The sequence below is a fragment of the Sinocyclocheilus anshuiensis genome, unplaced genomic scaffold (genome assembly GCF_001515605.1).
Source record: "Sinocyclocheilus anshuiensis isolate Anshui unplaced genomic scaffold, SAMN03320099.WGS_v1.1 scaffold1626, whole genome shotgun sequence".
NCBI classification, from domain to species: Eukaryota; Metazoa; Chordata; class Actinopteri; order Cypriniformes; family Cyprinidae; genus Sinocyclocheilus; species Sinocyclocheilus anshuiensis.
The window spans coordinates 283,975-306,223 of record NW_015547254.1 but is presented as its reverse complement, the minus strand read 5'-3'; the positions used below and the strand labels follow the sequence as shown (position 1 = coordinate 306,223).

Below are 22,249 nucleotides of genomic sequence, written 5' to 3'. Positions count from 1 at the left end.
TTTTATTTTACTTTGGGAGTTTCTCTCATTCAGAACACAACAGAAATGTCACATTAACAATAAATAAAAAATAAGCTCTGTCCATATTAAAATTGTTCAGAAACAGCATTTCCACAGCCATTTTCACAATATCTGTGCTTGTTCTCTCTGTTCCAAATGATAAAGCGTGTTTGAATGTTGAATATCAAATTGATCACTTTCATGGAATGAGTTTGAGAACAGATGTTCTGTTCTCTAATATTTCGTGATGATTTCACTTTGTCCCACCCTATAATAACTGATTTTATATCAGCAGAGAGTTTGTACCTTCTTTTCATTTTGGTATATTGAATCATTGGACGACACTGGTGTAGTCTCAGATTTTAGTGAGCCGAAGAGTGTTGAGACGAACTCCCAGAACTGTTGCACCAGATGCATATTGAATCTCCCTCAGTATGCCGTTCCATTTCCTCTCACTCTCATCATACCTGTGAACAAACATGAACCTTTTTATTTGAACATATAGATTGTTGTAATCATGTATATGTGGTCAGATTCACAATATGTCGGTATCATTTCAGTTCAGGACGGATGTCGAGATTTTTTTTAAATTCATTTATTGATTTACTCACCCTCATGCCATCTGAAATATAGATTTTATTTTTTTTTTGCTCACCAATGGATCCTCTGTAGAGAATGGGTCTTCAAACAGATGATATAAAAACATCACAATAATCCACAAATAATCCACACATTGTCACTTCTGGCCAAAAGTCCATAATCCGTAATAACGCTTCCTCCAGTGAAAAAAGTCACCTCACATCAAAATCCACAATCCACATTTTTGTATAGAACTGTTTTAGACTGTTTTTTCTTGTAAACAGTGCTTGATCTGTGCATATTTCTCTTCTAAATCAGACGAGACATTTTTTTTTTTTTTTGCTGGTGAAAGCAATATTACGGATAGAAGATCAGCTTTTGGGCTCTCATTCTGACGGCACCCATTCACTGCAGAGGATCCATTGTTGAGCAAGTGATGTAATGCTAAATTTCTCCAAAACTGTTCCAAAGAATAAACAAGCTACCTCTCGGATGGCCTGAGGGTGAGTACATTTTCAAAAATATATACATTTTTGGGATGAACTATTCCTTTAATTAGAACAGTTACTAAGTGGATGCTTCCCTTTGCATAGTTCCACTTAAAGGCTGATTGGTGTAGTGAATGGGCGTCTCACCTCCAGATGTCATTCATCTCCCGTGGCATGAGATCATCGCTGTCCTCTTTGGGGAACATGGCAAATCCACCCACAGCATAGAGGACACCACCCACAGTGACCAGGCTAAGCGAACTACGGTCCTGGGGAAACTCCACAAACTCTGACCACCTGGAAGATATAGAGTGCTGTGGTTAAATATCAGTTTATTGCAAGCGAATTGTGATGGGTTTGTCCCACAAGTCATTGCATACCATAAGCCTCAGATAATACTGCAGGTTGTTTAATTAATGCACACACTTACTTGTTGGTTTTGATGTCATAGACCTCAGCACTGCCTGTGAGGCCAGTGTCAGTCACACCAGCTGCCACGTAGATCTTGTTTTTGTGAATTGTGACCCCAAAGAGTGAGCGTGCAGTATTTAATGGAGCCAGATCCTTCCACTGATGCTTTTTAGTGTCATACGCACACACTTTGTTCAAACACTCTCTATAAAATAAGACAAATGTGTTTATAAATGTGAGATACAGGATCTGCTTTACTACTAGCTATAATATTGAATGCATATTCCAACACGAAGTGTAGAATTAGCTTAGAAACGTACTTGTTCTCTCCCTTTCCTCCAATTACATAGATCATTTCATTATGAGATACTACTCCATGGCCATATACTGGGTAGGGAAGAGGATCTGACTCTGCCCATTTAAGATACCTTAAAAAAAACAGGATTATTTGAAGTACACTGAAAAACAAATGGTGTAGAAACAATTTTCAGCAGTCAACTGCTAGATTTCACAAATAATTACAGAAGAAATGGCAAGTAAAGCACTGAATTAACATTTTGAAGTAGAGAGACTGAAATAGTATTTTCTTGTAAAATATATTCCAATAATACTGGAATACTTCAAAAAATCATTTTTTACAGTGTATCTGTTGGGAAGATCCAATAAACATAAAAGACAAATGTACAGCTAATATTCAAATAATTCATGTGGCATCAGTAAACATACTTACTGTCTGTCGTAAACCATGACTGTGTCCAGAATGTGTTCTCCTTCCTTCATTTCTTTCCCTCCAATAACAAAGATGAAGTTTTCTGCCTCTCCCATGCTAAATAGGAAGCGGGGGGAGGGTATGGGAGGCATGCCCATCCAGTCTGATGTTGCAGGGTCAAACTGTCAGATGTAATGACAATATATCATCCACTTTGTTATACGGGACAGTCTACATGAGCATTTGCTGACAATTTAAAGACCCCATGAAATCAAAATGAGAGTTTTGTGCCTTTTAGTGCATGTCTGTTAGCTTTAAAGTTAAACACAAAACATTTCTGTAACGTTGGGTATGGTTCCTGTTTGAATATTTGAGGAACCAATTATTCTAGAAACATTGCAAGGAGGGTGGTTTTGTGTGATAACCTGCTAAGAACTTCTAGACAATGTTAATGGTTACTTTTAGGTTTTATTATTTTAGAACCATAAATTAACCTTCCCAAAATGTTCTGAGATGTTAGTGTCTATTGTATTATATGAAGTTCCAAACAGGTTAGTGAGGAGCCTAATCATTCGGTTCTGTCAATCATCAGTACGAGCCTAATAAGCAGCAGTCATTGCGCCGTCCCAGCGACAATTCTTCCGACATCCTTCCACCTCCCCATCTCCTCCTCTATTTCTGTTATTCTCCCTCTATTTAGAACCACAATGGGGTGGTTGAACTCGCAGCTCAAGCCGAGCCTCGTGTTCAAGACTCTGTCGAGGACAGCAAGCCAGGTTCATTTACCAATAACTATTAAGACTGGATGGGCAGGCGAATTTGTGAAATGGTTCTATATGTTATTGTACTCTAAACATTGACTACATACATTTTAGAATACTTAAAATGAAAAATAAAGCATTACATTTAAAATACTGTCTATAAAATAATGGGAAAACAAATAAAAAAAATATTGATGACTCATTCTGAACTACACACATTTTTGCCCAATCAAAAAAGCTCTCTAGAATGAGAACATCCCTTCCCCTAATACCACTTATAACTGGCTAGCAAATAGCAAGTCTTGTGATGCATGCTACAAGTCACAAGACTCATAAAAGTCATCCCCAACAAATACAAAACATTCCCATAACGTTACGGTATAGTTCCAGTTTGGTTATTTCTTTGGGCACCAATTACGTACATTATAGAAACACTGTTAAAACCTAGCTAAACATCTTGGGTTTTCAACAAGAGACAATCCCACCTAGTTTCATAAAATACCAATGATTCCATGGGGTCTTTACTTTCACTGATATCTAAATATATAGGTAAATATAGCTGGGTAGAGACAAAAAAAAAAAGATATCTTTACTAATGTTGTCTATGATTTATGTACACTACATAAACTTCACAATGTGTAGAATTCATGACTCTGAGAAAAGAATGAATGAAAGAAGTAAATGAAGGAAGTCCTTTACCTGCAAAAAGTATGAATAGATCTGTTCGTCTTTGCTCTGCTCATCAAAAAAGAGTCCACCTGCCACAAATATCTGATTTTCTTTTGTTACCAGACTGCAGTGGTTTTTAGGAATTTGGTTGGAGAGTGACGCCACATAACAATCATTTCCCGTTGGGTCATAAGCCACTGATGCAGTGCCATTGATCAAGAAGATCAAGTCTCTCAGGAACATCCCGAACCGCAGATTGTCATTCAAGATTCCTGGAAGTAGCTCCCCCTGCTCTTCTTCCTCCTCTTCGTCTCCCTTCTTCTCTCCTTCCTCACCAGCACTCTTTTTGCTTTTTGTCTTCTTGACTTCAGGAAGCTTCCCAGCCTGGGCGTCTTTGACCAGTTGCAGTTTCTTGGTGATCTCTGGGTTTGAGCTCAACCATTCATGTTTCTCCACGTTTTTGGTGAAGTAGTCCTCGGGAACCAGACGTAATCTGACGCAATCCAGCAGACCCGTTAGGTCCTCTAGTCTCTTCTCTTGGTCATGTCCAACCCACTTGATCAAAGCCTCAAAAACGTCTTGCTCCGTTTCTACATTCAAAGAGTCCGAAGCGATAATGGCTGCCAATTCACTTGGAGTCAGTTGCAGGAATTCTTCATCCCGAGCAATTAACTGGAAGCGTTCACATGCGAAGTTCCTCGCCGATATGGCCAGACGAGGACAATCCAGCATCAGGCCTAGTCGAAAAATTGCCAAACAGTTGCTCAAACTCAGTCTCTTTTGCAGGAATGAGACACATACAGTGAAAATCGAGGGGATCTGAAGCATGTTGGCCAGAGCGAAGATGTCTTGTACGTTTTGTTCCGTCACATTGATGTTCGAGGTGTAGAGGTACTTCAAGATTATACCCATGACTCCAGGCTCCACATCCTCCAATGCAATCTCCTTCTGTTTACTCTCCTCCACACCTGACTTAAAGAAAGCTCTGAAGTACGAGCTGCAAGCAGCCAGGACCAACCGGTGGCAGGGAAACTCCTTGTCTTTGATCTTCAACACACAGTCAACCATCATATCGCTCTCCAGAAGATCGTATAGACCATCCTGCAGCAGGGTTTGCTGGTACATGCGCGGCTCCTCCATGGGATCTATGGGTAGAGCCATATCGATCGTGTAGTATCCCTGTCGGTCACAGTGAAGTCAATGGCTAGTCCAGCGGTCTCTGTACCACACTTCTGTTACTGGCTGAAAAGAAGAGGAAGGGGCCGAATCAGTTCCGCGTTGCTGTCGGGACTTCAGGCTTCATCAGCTGTCCCAATACTTCAACCAAACTCCAACTGGGGGCTATTTATAGATCCTTCACAAAGATGTGGAATCCATACTTGTACATGTGAAACACAACCCCCTGCCCTGCGCAACAGCTGACACCCTTCCCCATGCAAGACAGCAGTCAGAAGAAACGCTGGCCTTCTGGATGAGATCACAGACCACTACATGATACCTTTATGGGACTATGAATCACCCTCTTGACTTATTATATTTATAGACTATATTATTGATAAAGAGTCATTTCATTACAGAGATTCTCATCTAGTAATACTGCTTAAAGTTATACAAAACTGTGCTTTTTTTAATATTAGGTAACACTTTATTTTAAGGTGACGTAGTTAAATGTACTTACTACAGTTACAGCAGTAAATGATGTATACTTACAAGCAACTAACCCTAAACCAAACCCTAACCTTAACCCTATAGTATGTACTTGAAGATAATAGATATTACTCAGTGCTTCATGTAATTACACTACAACAATGTCACCTTTAAATAAAGTGTAACCAAATAATCTTATATATTCCAAAGCCTTGTGTGCTAGTTCTTGTACAAGTTAAGATAATATTTTAACATATTGGCTGAACTGCATTTTCTAGCATAGCAAATTATATATTATATATATTTAAACAGTATATATAAAAAGTAACATAAAAATATAGGGCCAACTTCTGTTTTTCTGTTTTATTTCTAAGAAAAACTAAGTCACTGATAATATCAATAGTTCATTCACGGTCACGGGTTACATTAATGGTTGAACAAACAGAAGAAAGCTTATGCCAGTTCATATAAATATCCTAGAGTGAAAAGGTTTAATGACATCAAAGATCTTGAATATTCTCAGTGACATTTATGCTTTTGTGTCACAGTTTAATTTAAGCGACCACGTTGTCATGCAGGATGAGTGTCCCAGATGATCGATCTCTGTCAATTACAACTTTGCCATTTCCTTATTTGAAGAAATTTGAAACATGAGGTTCCCAAAAAAACATTAAAAAACTAGGTGATAAAAAGACATACACATAGTCACTAATGAAGATGACTTTAATGCATATCACAAATTTGTAAAACAGTCTTTGTGATTGTTAGTTAGTTTTTAAGTACATATTAGTAACATATATATTATGTATTATATTACAGTAATACCTAGTGATACGAACACTGAATATTTGTATTTCATTTTAATTAAAACTATGCTATAAAATTTGTAGTAATAAAATCCATCCTACAAATCACATAATGAAACTCTATTACACATGTAAAACTGTCACTAATTTAAAAAGCAGCCAGTGAGAGTAAAGTCTGTAATGTTGAAAATAATCTGTAAAAACTTAAATAGCTGTTTCGAATGCAGACTCTTTTCTTACAGTACTGTCATTAAAACAATTTTCTCCATATTTGTAGATTATCATTGTCTGCCGAATTCAGAAGACGACACAAAATGTGTAAGTAAACCATTGAGGTTTCATCAAAATGTAACCATCATGTGTAATCTCTACTCTGCCTTTTGCTTGTTTGGGGCCACCGGCTGGGTGGCAGCAGCAGCAGCGTCTGTCTGGGTGGTGCTGGGATCTGTGGGAGTGGGGGCTGGAGGGGGGATTGGGTCTGGATCATCAATCAAAGCCTGTCTTCTTTCCCTTTCCTTTATCAGCTGAATCAAGCAATAGGTAACGAACATCACAGTGATGGTGGTGAAGGGGAAACCTAAGAAACAATATACAGTTTGATTTAAGGATAATATATATTTGAAATAACAGGAATAGAACATCAAAATATTATAATTTTTTTAATTTATTATTTACTCGCTCCAAAAGGGTTGTATTCAAAATTGTAAAAGATAAAAATAAAAAATAAACCATCAAATAAATATAAATTGTAAAATAAAATAATAAAATATAAAGTAAAAATACAATATACAAATGAACTTCTTACAACATTACAATAACAATTATATAAAATCTTTTGGTTTTTAAAATGCATTTAAATTGCTCAAATATCACCAGTATTTCACCTTTCAGTAATAATCTCTTGGCAACCAAATTGGCAAATTCAAGACTGTTCAGGACCAGGACATTGTAAAGGACAATTTTCCAGAAGTTGAAGGTATTAAACACAGCCCTGATCCTGCGTGACATAGATTCTGATATCGCCATCTGTGGGTGGAAGGAAAGATTTCTAGATGAGATTATTGCTTATATTACCAGCAATTTAACATCCAACCACTAGAGAGAGCTCTAAAGAACATTTTTAGCAGCAGTAATTTAACATTTAACCATTAGAGAGAGCTCTAGAGAACATTTTTAACAGCAGTAATTTAACATTTAACCACTAGAGAGAGCTCTAGAGAACATTTTTAGCAGCAGTAATTTAACATCCAACCACTAGAGAGAGCTCTAGAGAATATTTTTAGCAGCAGTAATTTAACATCCAACCACTAGAGAGAGCGCTAGAGAACATTTTTAGCAGCAGTAATTTAACATCCAACCACTAGAGAGAGCTCTAGAGAATATTTTTAGCAGCAGTAATTTAACATCCAACCACTAGAGAGAGCTCTAGAGAATATTTTTAGCAGCAGTAATTTAACATCCAACCACTAGAGAGAGCGCTAGAGAACATTTATAGCAGCAGTAATATAACATTTAACCACTAGAGAGAGCTCTAGAGAACATTTTTAGCAGCAGTAATTTAACATCCAACCACTAGAGGGAGCACTGGAGCATCCATGTTACAGTACATGACTAGAAAATGTATTGGTCATCTTTCAACTTACCTCAATAGAAATAAAAGGTTCCATGGTAAAGAACTTGGCAATCCACAATTCAAAATTAAGGCCAAAGCAGTTTAAGAAAACCCAGATGAAAACCACCCAGCTCGGTCCCAGCCAGAGGGCTGTGATGCCAAACGTGCACAGAGAGCCTATCAGCTCATCCAAAACGTTGTCATGCTTCCCACCGAGATAGTTATAAACATAACTGTAAAGATGACAGCATTCTTTATTAAAATACTGGTGCTTGAAACAGCATTGTGTTGGTTAAAAGTCTAATAAAAGTAAGAATGTCAGTCATACTTGCAGAGAAAGTCATTTATTCCTCGATCAAAGTGTCTGTAAAAAATAATAATAAAAATGTTTTTTATTTTCAGAATTATCAATACTATTTAATTTTACTGATTACATTAAAATTTTAATATAACTTTTAGAATAAAGGAACAAGAAAACAAATAATGACAAATTAGCTCACTCACGTCTCAGAGAACACATAAAGCATTGTAATGCATTTCGGTGGTTTGGGAGGGTCCAGATGATCTAGTCTTGATACTGTGTTTATCACTCCAAACATCACCGCGGTTTTCACCCAGTCATACACCAGATTTAAATAAGCCAATCCAGCTGCGTAGTGAAAGAAGAGAAAGACTATTGTGGTCTTTTGGACACTTATGAACTGCAAAACATGTGAATACAAGCACACACATACTTACCAAGGGCCCAGTCAGAGATGTGTTTAAGGAGCTTCATGTCACTAGGTATGGTCAGAATGTACATGAAGTGTAGGATGACCGCCACTATCATAATAACCCCCAGGTTTAGCAGAGCCTGAATGGAAATGTTCCACATCTCTCCATCCTTCCTTGTCAGGTTTGGGTTATTGGCCTGCTGGGGTCAAAGGGCAATGCTATAAAATCACAGTCTAATTATTTGGAAAATAATCAAACCAGTTGATTTAGTTACAGACCTGAATGTAAAACTTGTCGAAGGTCATGATGGGTCCAAAGTAAAAGAAGGGAAGGTAGAAGTTGTACTTGAGAAGCTCCAGGATGCTGTAGTTTCCATCTTTCCTCTCACAGTTCTCTAGAGCAAAACTCAAACACCGCATGATAGTAAACCCACAGCCGCCGTAGAACAGAAGAGGACGGAGCTCAAAACTGCCAGACACAAACCCTGCCTGAAAAACAAGCCATCTCGAATGAACATAATCATAGATGTATAAGTAAAAAAATAAAAGAAATAATGATCACTAATAATGATTAATTATGATAATAATATTCTATTTTATTTTAACAATTATTATTATTATGATCATCATTTCATTTCTAATAATCATCATCATCATTTATTAATTACTTTATTTATTAATACGTATTAATACTACGTCATTTCTTTTCATTTTAATAATAATTTTATTTTATTGTTTTATTTCACTTTTATTAATAATAATAATTATTATATTATTGTCAGAATTTCATTTCTTGTCATTTTAATAATTATTATTATCTATACATTATTGTGACTATTTTAGGTTCAAGTGATGATATGATGGATGAGCCATCTTATTAACATAATTATTGATATAGAATGAATAAATAAAATAAAATACATTATTATTATTGTTAATTAAAAAATAATGCTTGTTTTCATTTTATTTTAGTGTTTTATTTTAAGTGTTTTTATTTTAACAATTATCATGATCATCGTCATCATTTATTTTAATAATAATACTAATTAAAAGTATATGATTCATGTATATATATATATATGTTTTTTTTTTTTGCTGTAGCATTTTTATATTTCCAGAATGTCAGTGACATACCTGCCAGGAAATGAAGGGCTCCATTTTGAAAGTAGCCAGTGTAGTGAGTCCAGCGACAAAGCAGAGCCACCTGAGCTTGACCAAAGAGATGCTGTAGAGCAGCACACAGTGAGAGAGGATGAGCGTGACGTAGGCCCAGCCCATACTGGTGAAAACCGCCAGCATGCCATACACCATGAACACCAGAGATCTGTACTGTGGGATGAGAGAAGATGAGAGAATGAGCATCTCAGGTAGACTGTATGGAGTCACCTTTATTCATATAACATAGATTTATTTGGACTTTCAAGAGGCACCTGCGGAGCCAGCAAGGTGCAGATCTTGGCAAAGATCACATGACCTGAGAGTGCAAAGATGATATGTTCTCGAAACGTAGAGAACCACATCATCCACTCAACATCAGCTGTATCCTACAGTGTGACATGGATAAATCAGAGTCAATTACCACAATTGTATACATACCCATAATGTGAAATAATGCAGACAAAATCTCACCATTTTTCTACCAGAGTAATGCCATCCTGACTGAACACTGGTCTTGAAGGTTTTTCTGTTGGAATTTGCTGGATATAGATAATCATGAGACAATGAATGCTCTATTCATTACTAAATATTAATTTAAAGCAGGGTTTCCCAAACTGGTGTTCATGAGGAAATTAGTTAATGAAAACTAACAATTAAATCATAAAAATTTTAAATAAATTAATAATTGTAAAATAAACCAAACCAAAAAAGCATTTACTAAAAATACATTAAAAAATATTAAATATTTTATTTGTTTACCTGCATGTCATGTAACTAATAATCGACAACAGAGACCAGTGAACATTCCAATGTGTTGTTAAATTATTTAAATATTATATTAAACTCTCAGAGGATCCTTCAGGTAAATATTTTAGTTAATTAATAGATGTGTATAATATATGGGGAAAAATATACAAAAAACTGTATATTCAATGCAAATTTGGTAGATTTTGTCACAAACCTATAATAATACCTCTTTCTCTTCTCTGCCACTGTTTTAGTCTCTCATTCTTTGGTATATTAATACTGACATATGATCCCTGCTGCGTACTTTGCATAGCTTTCTGAGGTTAGCGGATCGCTTCGCTGTCTTTTTCCTCATACAATATACAGTAGTACTATTTTTGTGCTCTAATGGCTATTTCTGTGTTTATGAGTGAGAAAAAGATCTCAAGTGCATGTTACAGTAAAATGGCAAAAGCCACACAGAAACCACTCCAGCAACTTTATTTGTAGAGTGACATCATTCTGGGGTCACATCAGAACAGTGTGCATGTGTTCATTTGTACTTACAGCTGGATACATCAAATATCCATCTGGCAGCCCAGAGCATCGCCATACACAGCACTACATTATAAAAGTAGAGCTCGTACCTCGGAAGAGCTGCTTTGACCCCCATTGTGTGCAGGACAACCTAAGAGAGTTTGGAAACGTGCAGTTAGAATGAATGCACATGTGAAAACAAATCTGGTGTCAAATTCGGTCATTAAAATATTTCCCAATCAAGGCTAAAAATACAACTTGGTAATTGGTAAACTACTATGCGATGAAAGCAGTATTGTAGTGTTACTGTAGCTCAACTTGTAGAGCATGACGCTAGCAACACCAAGGTCATAGGTTCACTTCCCAGGAACCAAATGAACTGAGAAGGTGTATGCTGTGAACGTACTGTATCTTTGGATAAAGAGTTAAATTGCATAAATATAAATGGCATCAGTCATTACAATAGGAATTATGTATTCAACACTTTCTTACAAAAAATAAATAGATATAAAAAAATGAAAATAATTTGATCTTTGTGGGCAGGGCAGAAGTTTCCAATGATTTGAATTGTGCGAGCAGGAAGCATCTACACTATGTGAGCTCTTGCTATTTTTAGCTGGGTTATTTTTCTGCTTTCATTGTATTGACTGAAGCATCACACTAAACTATCGTTTTTACATTACAACCAAATCTTTTTATCTTTTTTAACCAGCAAATTATTCTTTGGTCTGTTTCTCTTCTCAGCTAATTTGAAGGTATGAAGTCAAATACCATCCTGGTCTGCTTTATTGTGACGTTTGTTATTGTGAGAGGAACCATGCAGGTAAGTTAGAAGCTTATTAGTTCAACTCTTTTCTCTGATATTTGACATAAATGTTAGCAGGTCATGCGCTGCACAGAGTTTGCCAAGCAGATTTTAGAAACACCTGTTGTACTAACCTTGAGCACAGCAATGCCACCGTAACCCAAATACTGAAAAATCCACTTGAACTTAAAATAATCGCAATAATGTGAAGAAAAGATCAGCTAAATAATAGTCTAATGCATCCTGTTTCTACAAAGTGTCAGTTGGGTGCACAAACTGCCTGTTGGGCAGTTGCGGACAGTTAAAGGTGAATGGGAGATGTATTTATATTCATGTATTTATATTCATCTGAAGCAGCCCATAGGGGGCGGATCCATTGTGCCATGTTGTATCAATAGAAACAGGCTTGGACCTCCATTGCTTGCATACTGAATGTCCTACATAAGAAACAGAAGATGGGTTAGAACAAAAAGTGTAAATGTGCAAATATGTATCAATTAAAAATAAAAAAAGCACTGGTGTACTAAGTATAATGTGCTTACTTTATAATTATAAGTAAAAAAACATTTTCTATTATCCACACATAAAAAAAATCGTATCTCTTTGTTCAAACCCTTAGAGAGGTCATGGGTCATCGAGAGCAGGCATGTTAAATAATACTAGCAGTCCGGTCTGTCTTAAGGAAACTAAGATAAGCCACAAGAGATAATACAAGCTATATAAAGATCTTGGACAAACCACTTACAGGTGCATCTCAATAAATTAGAATGTCGTGGAAAAGTTCATTTATTTCATTAATTCAACTCAAATTGTGAAACGTGTGTATTAAATAAATTCAATGCGCACAGACTGAAGTAGTTTAAGTCTTTGGTTCTTTTGATTGTGATGATTTTGGCTCACATTTAACAAAAACCCACCAATTCACTATCTCAACAAATTAGAATATGGTGACATGCCAATCAGCTAATCAACTCAAAACACCTGCAAAGGTTTCCTGAGCCTTCAAAATGGTCTCTCAGTTTGGTTCACTAGGCTACACAATCATGGGGGAGACTGCTGATCTGACAGTTGTCCAGAAGACAATCATTGACACCCTTCACAAGGAGGGTAAGCCACAAACATTCATTGCCAAAGAAGCTGGCTGTTCACAGAGTGCTGTATCCAAGCATGTTAACAGAAAGTTGAGTGGAAGGTCACTGCACCCGTTTACCAATAAATTTTGGAGCACTTCATGCTTCCTTCTGCTGACCAGCTTTTTGAAGATGCTGCCCTGCCCCACCTGCCCACACTGTCAAAAGCACCAAAAGTTGGTTAAATGACCATGGTGTTGGTGTGCTTGACTGGCCAGCAAACTCACCAGACCTGAACCCCATAGAGAATCTATGGGGTATTGTCAAGAGGAAAATGAGAAACAAGAGACCAAAAAATGCAGATGAGCTGAAGGCCACTGTCAAAGAAACCTGGGCTTCCATACCACCTCAGCAGTGCCACAAACTGATCACCTCCATGCCACGCCGAATTGAGGCCGTAATTAAAGCAAAAGGAGCCCCTACCAAGTATTGAGTACATGTACAGTAAATGAACATACTTTCCAGAAGGCCAACAATTCACTAAAAATGTTTTTTTTATTGGTCTTATGAAGTATTCTAATTTGTTGAGATAGTGAATTGGTGGGTTTTTGTTAAATGTGAGCCAAAATCATCACAATTAAAAGAACCAAAGACTTAAACTACTTCAGTCTGTGTGCATTGAATTTATTTAATACACGAGTTTCACAATTTGAGTTGAATTACTGAAATGAACTTTTCCACGACATTCTAATTTATTGAGATGCACCTGTATAAGTGCTTTTACTGTATAAATATGCAATTATGTTGCTATTACTCAGATACCAACCCAGAATCCAATTAACAGTACATTATTTTTACTTATTATTTTTATTATGGTTAAATGAAGACTCATAATAGATTGGACTATTGCAGTCAGTCCCCTAATATAACTTACATGTATTTTAGGCCATTAGCTCTTTAGCAGCCTTTAAGAAACGCCAGGAGCCCTGCACACATTCACACTCTTCCACACCTGTTTCTGTCAGGGTCAAGGCTGTTTTTGGATGATCATAGCCTGTTGACGATTTAGACCGGCGCATCATCTTCTAACCGGAACAAACACCCTTCAAAAATAAAAGAAAACAATTCATATTAGCAAGATTTTCAGTTCTAAAACTGTTATTAAAAGGTATTTAAAAATACCTGAAATACTGGATTTAGCCACGATGACTTGATGTAGCAAGTCCTGACGGATCAACAGTTTACGTTGTAAGCAGAACAATGTAACACGTTAACATATTCCTGATTAAATATTAATAGCAGGTCTGAATATGGATCACTGAGCCCCTCTAGGGCAATATTACCAAGCCTTGACCAGAGAACCATTAAACTAGTAGTTCTCAAACAGAGGGCCAGGGCCCACTATGGGGCGTCATGACATAAATTTAACCGTAAAAAATTATTTGTTGTAAATAAAACAAAGATTATTGGAGTGTATTTAACAAGAAAATACTATTTAAGCCTTTCTACTTCAAAATTTCAAGTGTAATTAATTGTGTTACTTGCCAATTTGTAATAAATTGTGAATTTACTAGCAATATCTGATTGAAAATTGTTTCCACACCAAAGTACCAATACTCAGAATTCTGCTCATAAAAACACTTAAAAACAAGCCTATAATAACCCGTATTGGGGAGGCTTTGAATAATGTGTTGGTCAATGAGGGCCATTTGAGTCAAAAAAGGTTGAAGTTATGGAAAATCAACTAGCAGATGTTACGTCCCCCTGGTGGCCAACATCTTTCACTGAACACATGATCAAAAAATTGACTGAACACATTGTTATAGGTCCAGAAAGTGCTGGTTTGATTTATTTTACCATACATGTGATTCATGCCTTCATTTATCAACCCATGGACAGGAATGGTGGAATCCTTTTACTAGCACAGTAACCTAATCACAGTCATCCTTAGGTCCTTACAGAGCTTTCTTGAGTTTTAAAGGAGTACTTGATTACAGTGGTTCCAGTTGTGTGAACATCTGGTGCACATTGATCGGTTGTATATTATAATTGCCATAAATGTGATCCTATGTATGCAAATGTAAAAATGTCCGTGACTGCCTCAAGTGAAAAAGCAGATGAGATAGATGAATAGACAGTCTACTCCTCCACAGTTTCCTTTTTGCTGGTCTCCTGGCCTTCAAAGATCGGGTACTTGCTTTCCACCTCTGTCCATGTGATGGCACCATTGGCCAGGTCACGAACGATTTCGGGCAATTCACTAACCTGTAAATAAACATATGTATCTCAGCAAAATAGTCAACACACGCTGCCTCAGTGAATGAAATGAAGACACATAAACATGACCAACTACTTTACCTCAGCCCTGATCTGCCTCATGGAGTCACGGTCTCTCAGAGTGGCCATGTGGGGCGTCTTATTAACCGTGTCAAAATCGATGGTGATACCGAATGCCACACCAATCTCATCCGTTCTGGCATAGCGTCTGCCAATAGATCCTGAGGAATCATCCACCTTGTGGGAGACACCATTCCTGGTCAAGGCTTCAGCTGTAGAGTGAAGCAAAACATGAATCATTACAGAATTATCATTCAGATATTATTGATACAATTTTATAAATGGGAGTAGAGATGTTATTACTCACATAATTCTTGAACAAATGGCATAAATTCCTGATTTTGGCTCAATGGAAGGACGGAGCATTTGTATGGTGCAACAGTGGCAGGGAAGCTGAAATACTGAAGAGAAAGAAGCAAACTTCCTAAATAAAGCAAGACAAACATATGAAATGATTAATTATAGAATATTACAGCTACTGCATTTACCGTTCTTTGCTCATCCCCCTCCCTGATACGGAATGTGTGCTCAAAGATGGAGTACATGATTCTCCCGATGCCGAAGGAGGGTTCGATCACATTAGGAACAACCTCCTCAACTGTGGAGGCAAGACAAAAGTCAATTAAAACCTCTGACATATTCTTGTTATGTTGACATTAAAATCGTAGCTTCTTCCTCTTACCGTGCAGGGTCTTCTGGAACCTCTTGACGTTAACCATGTCCTTGGTGAGTTTGAAAGTCTTGCCCTCTGTCTCAATGGTGAACTCACTGCAATGACAGAGGAAACCACTGAATGAACAGAATAACATTGGTGAGCACTACGGACTGAGAAAAATACCTATTTTAGCTCTGACTATTGGTTAAAAACCCTATGATATTGCTACTTCAAATAAATTCCTCAACAAAATATTAAGCAGCACAACTGTTTTTAACATTGATAATAAGACATCAACATATTAGAATGATTTCTTAAGAATCATGTAACACTGAAGACTGGAGCAATGATGATGAAAATTCTGAATCCTGAATGCTGGAAAAAAAAAAAAAAGTCTGTTTTCACTAATCTGACACCAAACCTCAAACTTTTAAACAACAGTGTATCTGCCTTTATATTGTGAATCTTCATATTTGGGGGTCATTGGAATTAAACATTTCAAATGCTCTCATCAGTGATGATACTCACCCATTCTCGTTAAGGAGTTTCTCTTGATCTGTGATGTAGCATTCATCACAGATGGCCAGGTATTCCATGGCGAACTTGGCATCCTTCTTGTACGCTTTGCCAATGGCTCCTTTGTTTGGCTCAAATTGGACAACATTTACAACTTTGTGTGAAGCAGTTAAGGAAGGTAACTGAGGACAAACAGAACTAACACTCTACTGAGAGAGAGTTCAGATCCAACTCAAATGCTTTGATTATTGTAGTTATTAAGATATTCAGGAAGTTGAAGGATATGGGTTCCTTTAAGGGTTTCTCAGCAACCAGAGGGACTTTGGTGGCCCGTGCATGGCACAAAAGATCATAACATGAGCGATCAGCACACCCCACGATCTCAATCCACCCCTAAAAAAAGCATGTACAAACACACAAATAAATTCCCATTTTATTGAGCAGGTAAAGTCAGAAAGTCCTCAAGCAAAAACTGAACGTGCATAAGAGGTTTTGGTCTCAGCGTCCCAGCAGTCACAGGCATAGTGGGCCATCTCATTGTCCATGTGCTGACGGAAACGAAGCTTGTCTTTCGCCACGCCCACTTTGATCAGATAAAGGTAGATCCTTCCAATGAAGTAGCCCAAGACGGAGTTGTTGATGATGCCCTACAAAAAACAAGTTTGTTACTACAACCGAAGTGTTAATTATAACCAATACATCATAAATGAGATCTTCACTGACCTGCTCCACTGCATCACCCAGCTTCATTATCTGGGCAGATTGCCCACTAGTCTGTGCTTTGGACGAGTAAAGCATGATCTCCAGATCAGCAACACTGGAGAACTTGGAATGAACCTTCTCATTCGGATCTACAAAGTGCTCGATCTCAGCCATTGTAAACTCTCTATGGAGAGAAATGTTCACTTCAGTACTGTGGAAAAACTTGTATGTGACACCCAAATAACCAAATCATAATCCGCACCTGACACGAATCAAGCCAGAGCGAGGAGAGATTTCATTCCTGAAGGAGTTTCCGATCTGGGCAGCAGCAAATGGCAGCTTTCCCTGGCTGAACTCCAAAAGACGTTTGAAGTTGAGAAAGATTCCCTGAGCAGTTTCTGGCCTCAAATAGCTATGGAAATAATGTAGCCCCAAGTGTAACACATCCGTATTCTTACTTTGGATATTTTAAAATGATAGCATGTAGTCTGGTGGTATCCAACTTACATTTACGTTACAATTACATTTAGTCATTTAGCAGACACTTTACTTACCCTTGCATGTTGCCCCCAGGCCCAATGGAGGTCTGGAACATAAGGTTGAATGAGATGGGAGGTGTCAGATCATTTCCTATACTGGGAGACTTGACATTGTATTGCACAAACAAATCTGCCAACTCCTGCTGAGTGTAGTTATCCATCTGAAGGGGGAAAAAAAGGCAGAATAAACCTATTACTAATCAGTAATTTTACTAAACAGTAGAGGCCCATTCACACCAAGAACGATAACTAGAACTATTTTAGTGTCCACATCAATGGATGATAATGCTGCAGTTATGTCTTCTGCCGCTTTAAATGATCAAGCTTATTATAATAGCGTGAATTCTTTTTGGCTGTCAATGTTTTTATCGTTCATCAGCTAGAAATTTTTTTTTCTGTGTTATTATCATTGTGGTGTGGACTTCACTATCCGCATAGAATTACAACGATTATAAAAACATTTTGTTTTATAGATATCGTTCTTGGTGTGTATGGTCCTTATTGCATTAAATACTCCTTTTGCACACCAAGTTCAGCTTATAAAAGCTAGTTATAAATTTAACATTGCATCAGTGAGGCATACCTGAGTGATGACACCCTCCATCTCGGATTTCTTTTCTGCCGTACATTTTTTGTCACTCATTAATTTCTGAAGATGAGCTAAAAAAAACAAGACATTGCAAGCATTTTTATTAGTAGTAGTATTATTTATTTAATTGAATTTTAATAATGGAAATATAAAAAGTTGTACTACTAGTACGTCTAGGTTACTTGTGTAACCCTCGTAAATGGGGAACAGCCAGATGAATGCTCACTTGAGAACAGGTTCTGGTGTAAGCATGGTGCAGTCGATCTCCAGAATCTGCTCCTCCTGGATGAAGTGCTGCCTCCAGACCTGGAGAATGTTGTTCTTCAGAGCACATCCGACCGGCCCAAAGTCATACAGCCCACTCACACCTTTTTCACACACACAAACAAAGGCAAACTATTAGCTGACAATAACAAGCAATCTTAATTACTTTTACTAGTAATTGCTCCATACAATTTTGTTAAGATGAACCTTTCAAATTCTGAATAAAGGTAAAACAAAGCTATTAAAATATTTATATGAGGAAAAACAAAAACTGAAAACACTCACCGCCATAGATAGCAAATGCCTGATTGTAGAAAACGAAGCGTTTGAGAGAGGCGGGGCATATAGGACCTACAATAATGTACAGTATTTGAAAAATAATGTGTTTTTTGAACATTAAAGCATGTCAACATATTCTGTTACACCAAATACACAAAATAATGATCTTTAAAAAAGCATCATATGACCCCTTTAAGAAAAGGAACGAGTCAAAAGTATCATTTATTACATTAATTTAAACAATTATTGTTATTAATTAAATAACAAATACATATTAGTGTCTTAATTGTTTAGATTAGTCCTGGCATCCTCTACAAAGGGCATAGAATAAAATATGAATAAAATATCCTTTTTCAAAAAACAAATTCTTCATTTGTTTCTTATACACCAACTAAAGTAATGACAAAAAAAAAAACTTAAACAAAACTTATTTTTCTGGTTCTCAGGAGGTTATATACTGTATATATATTTCACACAATAAATTTAAAATATATTGTTTCTATATATGATCCATGTCTTTAAAGCTTGATTTTCATTTTGCCTGATTTTTTATTTTGATTCAAATCAAAGATTGTAATGTTGTGATTTCTCTCTTGGCAGGTTGGATTGGTTCATAGCGCATAAAGCTTTAACAAAAACTAAAAATCCCTATGGGCAATACAAATGGAAATACATTTAAATTTAGTCATTTAGCAGATGCTTTCATCCAATACTCCAACACTGCTAGACTGCTGGGAAAAAGGTGGGCTCTGTTACACTCTATAGTTGTTTATTAAAGGGGTCATATGCTGCTGTATTAGAACAAGGCGTTTTAGGTAGGCGTGGCTGACTCTGAACTTTTATAAAGAATATCTCTTTGGATTTGAGACTTTAGTCTTTGCAACTTTACAGATCTTCTTTATGCACCAAGAGCTTGTAACACTCCAAAGAGAAAGGAAAAATTGAAATCGCATCATATGACCCCTTTAAACTGAGACAAGAGAAAGACACACTTCATCTTGAACGCATCTCCACGTTATGTTAAGGAACACAAATTACAACATAAGATTTCTCACCTTGGCCTCAAGGATTCTCTTGCGAGCTTTCAGTTCTGCCACGGCCTTATTGACATCTACTTCAGGAGCGTTTTCTGCCTTCAGTTTGCGCACAAGATCACCCTATGAGGAAAAAATAAACAACAGAAAACGCTGTGTGCTATATATTAGAATACGAATGCATCCATCAACATTTTCAAGAAGTATGCGGAGTTTCGTTTTAACGGAGTGTGATTTCCTCCACCCTCAGTCTCCATTGGTTTCTGCACTGCATGTCAGAACGGCTCATATCAAACGTGGCACTGACAGACTGAATCAACCAGCAGCATAAATCCAAAATAAAGCCGCCACCACATTTCCTAAAAACATCACTTAAAAAAACCCGCATTATGTAGCTTTCCATAACAAGCCATTTAAACCATTTTGCATACTTTAAAGGTACACATTTGATTCCTAAATCAAGGCTCTACCTCGAATAAAAAACTAATAGGTGTTTAATGCAATGTGTAACTCTGATGCAGCACATTACATATGCTTGTTATTGTCTTTCATAATAGTGTTACCTGCTCCTTTACTGCCAGCCTCAAAGGAGCCAGAACCTCTTCAATACTGCCATCCATATTCTGTCCTTCCGTCATCTCTAGCAACTCGCTTCTCTTCTTCTTCTTCCACAAACAGGCCGACAGGGAGAGCGCTCTGATCGGAGGAGAACCACACAGGTGTATGAGACTGGATCCGACCCTTAGAACCGCGCGAACGGTGTGCGGTCTGTGTACCGGTCCTGAGGAGGAGTGCTGATGTTGCGCTCCGCAGAGACAGCATGGACCGAGAGGAGGAGCAACCACACCGCGGAATTGAATGATGAAATCCCCTGAAATGAGTAAGTGACGGCGGGGATTCAGTTCAGTACTTTCGCCATTTTTAATAGAAAAAAGGCAGATTCGTCATAATGTCTCTGTTTACTACGATTGTCATTAGATAAAGTGCAAAAATCTAAATAAAAGGCACAAAATAATAATAAAAGAACGAAGTAAAAATAAATCAAGTGCTTCTTGTATTATTTGTATACAACCACATGAAAAAAATTAATAATGACATTGAATGACATTGAATTCCACACCTTGTGAATGAATGAATGATAAATAAATCAATAAGCATACTAATGCTTTTAAAGGTAACAATTAATAATAAGAAAGAAAGAAAGAATTAACACTGTATAATACATCATACATTGCAATAAATATAACACACTAAAGAAAACATAAAGAAAGAAAGAAAGTCAGCTCTTGACAAATGACTCAGTTTGTAGTTATGCATTACTATTATTAGTACTGTTATAGTTTCTATAATACATGGACTTTTTTTTTATTTCAAAGAACACCTGGTCAGCTTTCTCTCTTTGCGATCTATTGCAGTGTTGCATTTAAATCCAGTTTTTCCCTGTAAACAAAAATAACAAACATTCTTCAGATTTTTAAAAACTAAAACTTCACTAACTTCTTAATCTGAATATGTCAATTAAGACATATTCCCCCACCACCACCCCAAGGAGTACCCTGCCCAAGACTAAAACAAAGTAAATTCAAAATCTGGATCAAAGGTAGTTGTTAAAATGAGGGAAGATCTGTGATTATAATTGACTTTTGTTTTCAGTATTTACTGTGAGGTCAAGAGAAGAAGCACATTGTTTTCGCATTGTCTTATATGTATTCTGCATTAACCTATTACCTTTCAATGTCAAGTGTACTGTTTATAATATAATATAATATAATATTAAAATATTCATAAATAATTTAATAATTATTAAATAATTATTAAATAACTATTATTAAATATTAATAAATAATTTTGCTGCATTCTTCATTTGCTTCATTTCGAAGCTCTGTTGAAAACATCTGCTAAATGGTGCACTTGTCCATAAACTATGAATAATTACTCACTTTACTGTTCGACCACAAGATGTCAGTATAAGCATATATTGAAATAGTGCCTCAACTTGATTAACTATGGAATAATAATAAACAGTGAATCTATCAGTTTATTTATTCTAAAGCCATTCGCCACAAACGCTACCATTTCTTTTCATTACATATATTTATATAAACGTCATCTATTAGTTGTATACCATTAATAACCTATTTTTATTCCATATGTGGTCAGAATAAACTTCTGTATTTTTTTTTTTGTTAAAATAGAATAGAACGTTTGTCAAAAATCCAATAATTAATTTAGCAACTCAACAGCAACGACCGACAAGCACAAGATATTATATCTTTTAATGGTCTGTTGGCATTATTTATATTTACATAATTTGTAATATTGTATTATAATTTTAAAGTGTGAGTAGAGAAAGTACTAGAAAGTAGGAGAGAAAATGTGATAAGGTATTAAATATGCTGTAAAACTAGTTGAAGTGATGGTTGCATCACACAGGCTGCCTTATTAAACATTAAGATCAAACACCCACCTTCATAAAACATTCAGTAACCCTCCCACCTCTCTGTGTCATTAAAACATTTCTGAAATTACTGCAATTTCTCTTAGTATCTCAGCAAAATCATTTCCCTTTTAAACCATGCCTATACTTAATGTGCTATTGATTATATCGTTTTCAGCATCAGTCCACCTTTTTAGATTCTTTAA

At 36.5% G+C, this 22,249-nt stretch overlaps 2 protein-coding genes and 1 pseudogene across 3 annotated transcripts; all 3 read right to left on the bottom strand.

Annotated features, from left to right (window-relative positions):
• klhl40b (kelch-like family member 40b) lies at positions 1-5,094 on the bottom strand. The gene is made up of 6 exons (XM_016503709.1): positions 3,648-5,094; positions 2,209-2,369; positions 1,799-1,906; positions 1,498-1,683; positions 1,215-1,364; positions 1-467 (listed from the first exon to the last, which is right to left on the bottom strand). Exons 1-6 carry the CDS (start codon positions 4,776-4,778, stop codon positions 356-358), a joined length of 1,848 nt encoding a protein of 615 aa, XP_016359195.1. The 5' UTR covers positions 4,779-5,094; the 3' UTR covers positions 1-355.
• Positions 5,095-6,214: 1,120 nt separating this feature from the next.
• On the bottom strand, positions 6,215-11,914 carry hhatlb (hedgehog acyltransferase like, b). Of its 2 annotated transcripts, none has more exons than XM_016503710.1 (12): positions 11,756-11,914; positions 10,847-10,967; positions 10,025-10,092; positions 9,826-9,939; positions 9,530-9,724; positions 8,675-8,884; positions 8,421-8,595; positions 8,187-8,331; positions 8,011-8,046; positions 7,714-7,915; positions 6,955-7,096; positions 6,215-6,647 (listed from the first exon to the last, which is right to left on the bottom strand). In XM_016503710.1, exons 2-12 carry the CDS (start codon positions 10,950-10,952, stop codon positions 6,439-6,441), a joined length of 1,602 nt encoding a protein of 533 aa, XP_016359196.1. In that variant the 5' UTR covers positions 10,953-10,967; positions 11,756-11,914; the 3' UTR covers positions 6,215-6,438. The 2 variants fall into 2 exon arrangements, with proteins under 2 accessions (XP_016359196.1, XP_016359198.1); XM_016503712.1 differs by having other exon boundaries at positions 8,421-8,592.
• A 2,597-nt stretch (positions 11,915-14,511) lies between these two features.
• Positions 14,512-20,485, bottom strand: LOC107701619 (glycine--tRNA ligase-like; annotated as a pseudogene).
• Positions 20,486-22,249: the final 1,764 nt, after the last annotated feature.

Bases quoted from the DNA above. Each gene is read 5' to 3' on its own strand.
- klhl40b (XM_016503709.1), bottom strand. From the start codon at position 4,778: ATGGCTCTACCCATAGATCCCATGGAGGAGCCGCGCATGTACCAGCAA. The intron at 1,684-1,798 runs GTACGTTTCTAA...CTTATTTTATAG, and splicing joins GGAGGAAAGGGAGAGAACAA to AGAGTGTTTGAACAAAGTGT. The intron at 468-1,214 runs GTGAGACGCCCA...GTTTGTTCACAG, and splicing joins GAGATGAATGACATCTGGAG to GTATGATGAGAGTGAGAGGA.
- hhatlb (XM_016503710.1), bottom strand. From the start codon at position 10,952: ATGGGGGTCAAAGCAGCTCTTCCGAGGTACGAGCTCTACTTTTATAAT. The intron at 10,093-10,846 runs GTAAGTACAAAT...ATCTATATCCAG, and splicing joins GATATTTGATGTATCCAGCT to CAAATTCCAACAGAAAAACC. The intron at 8,332-8,420 runs GTAAGTATGTGT...TTCACTACGCAG, and splicing joins CATCTCTGACTGGGCCCTTG to CTGGATTGGCTTATTTAAAT.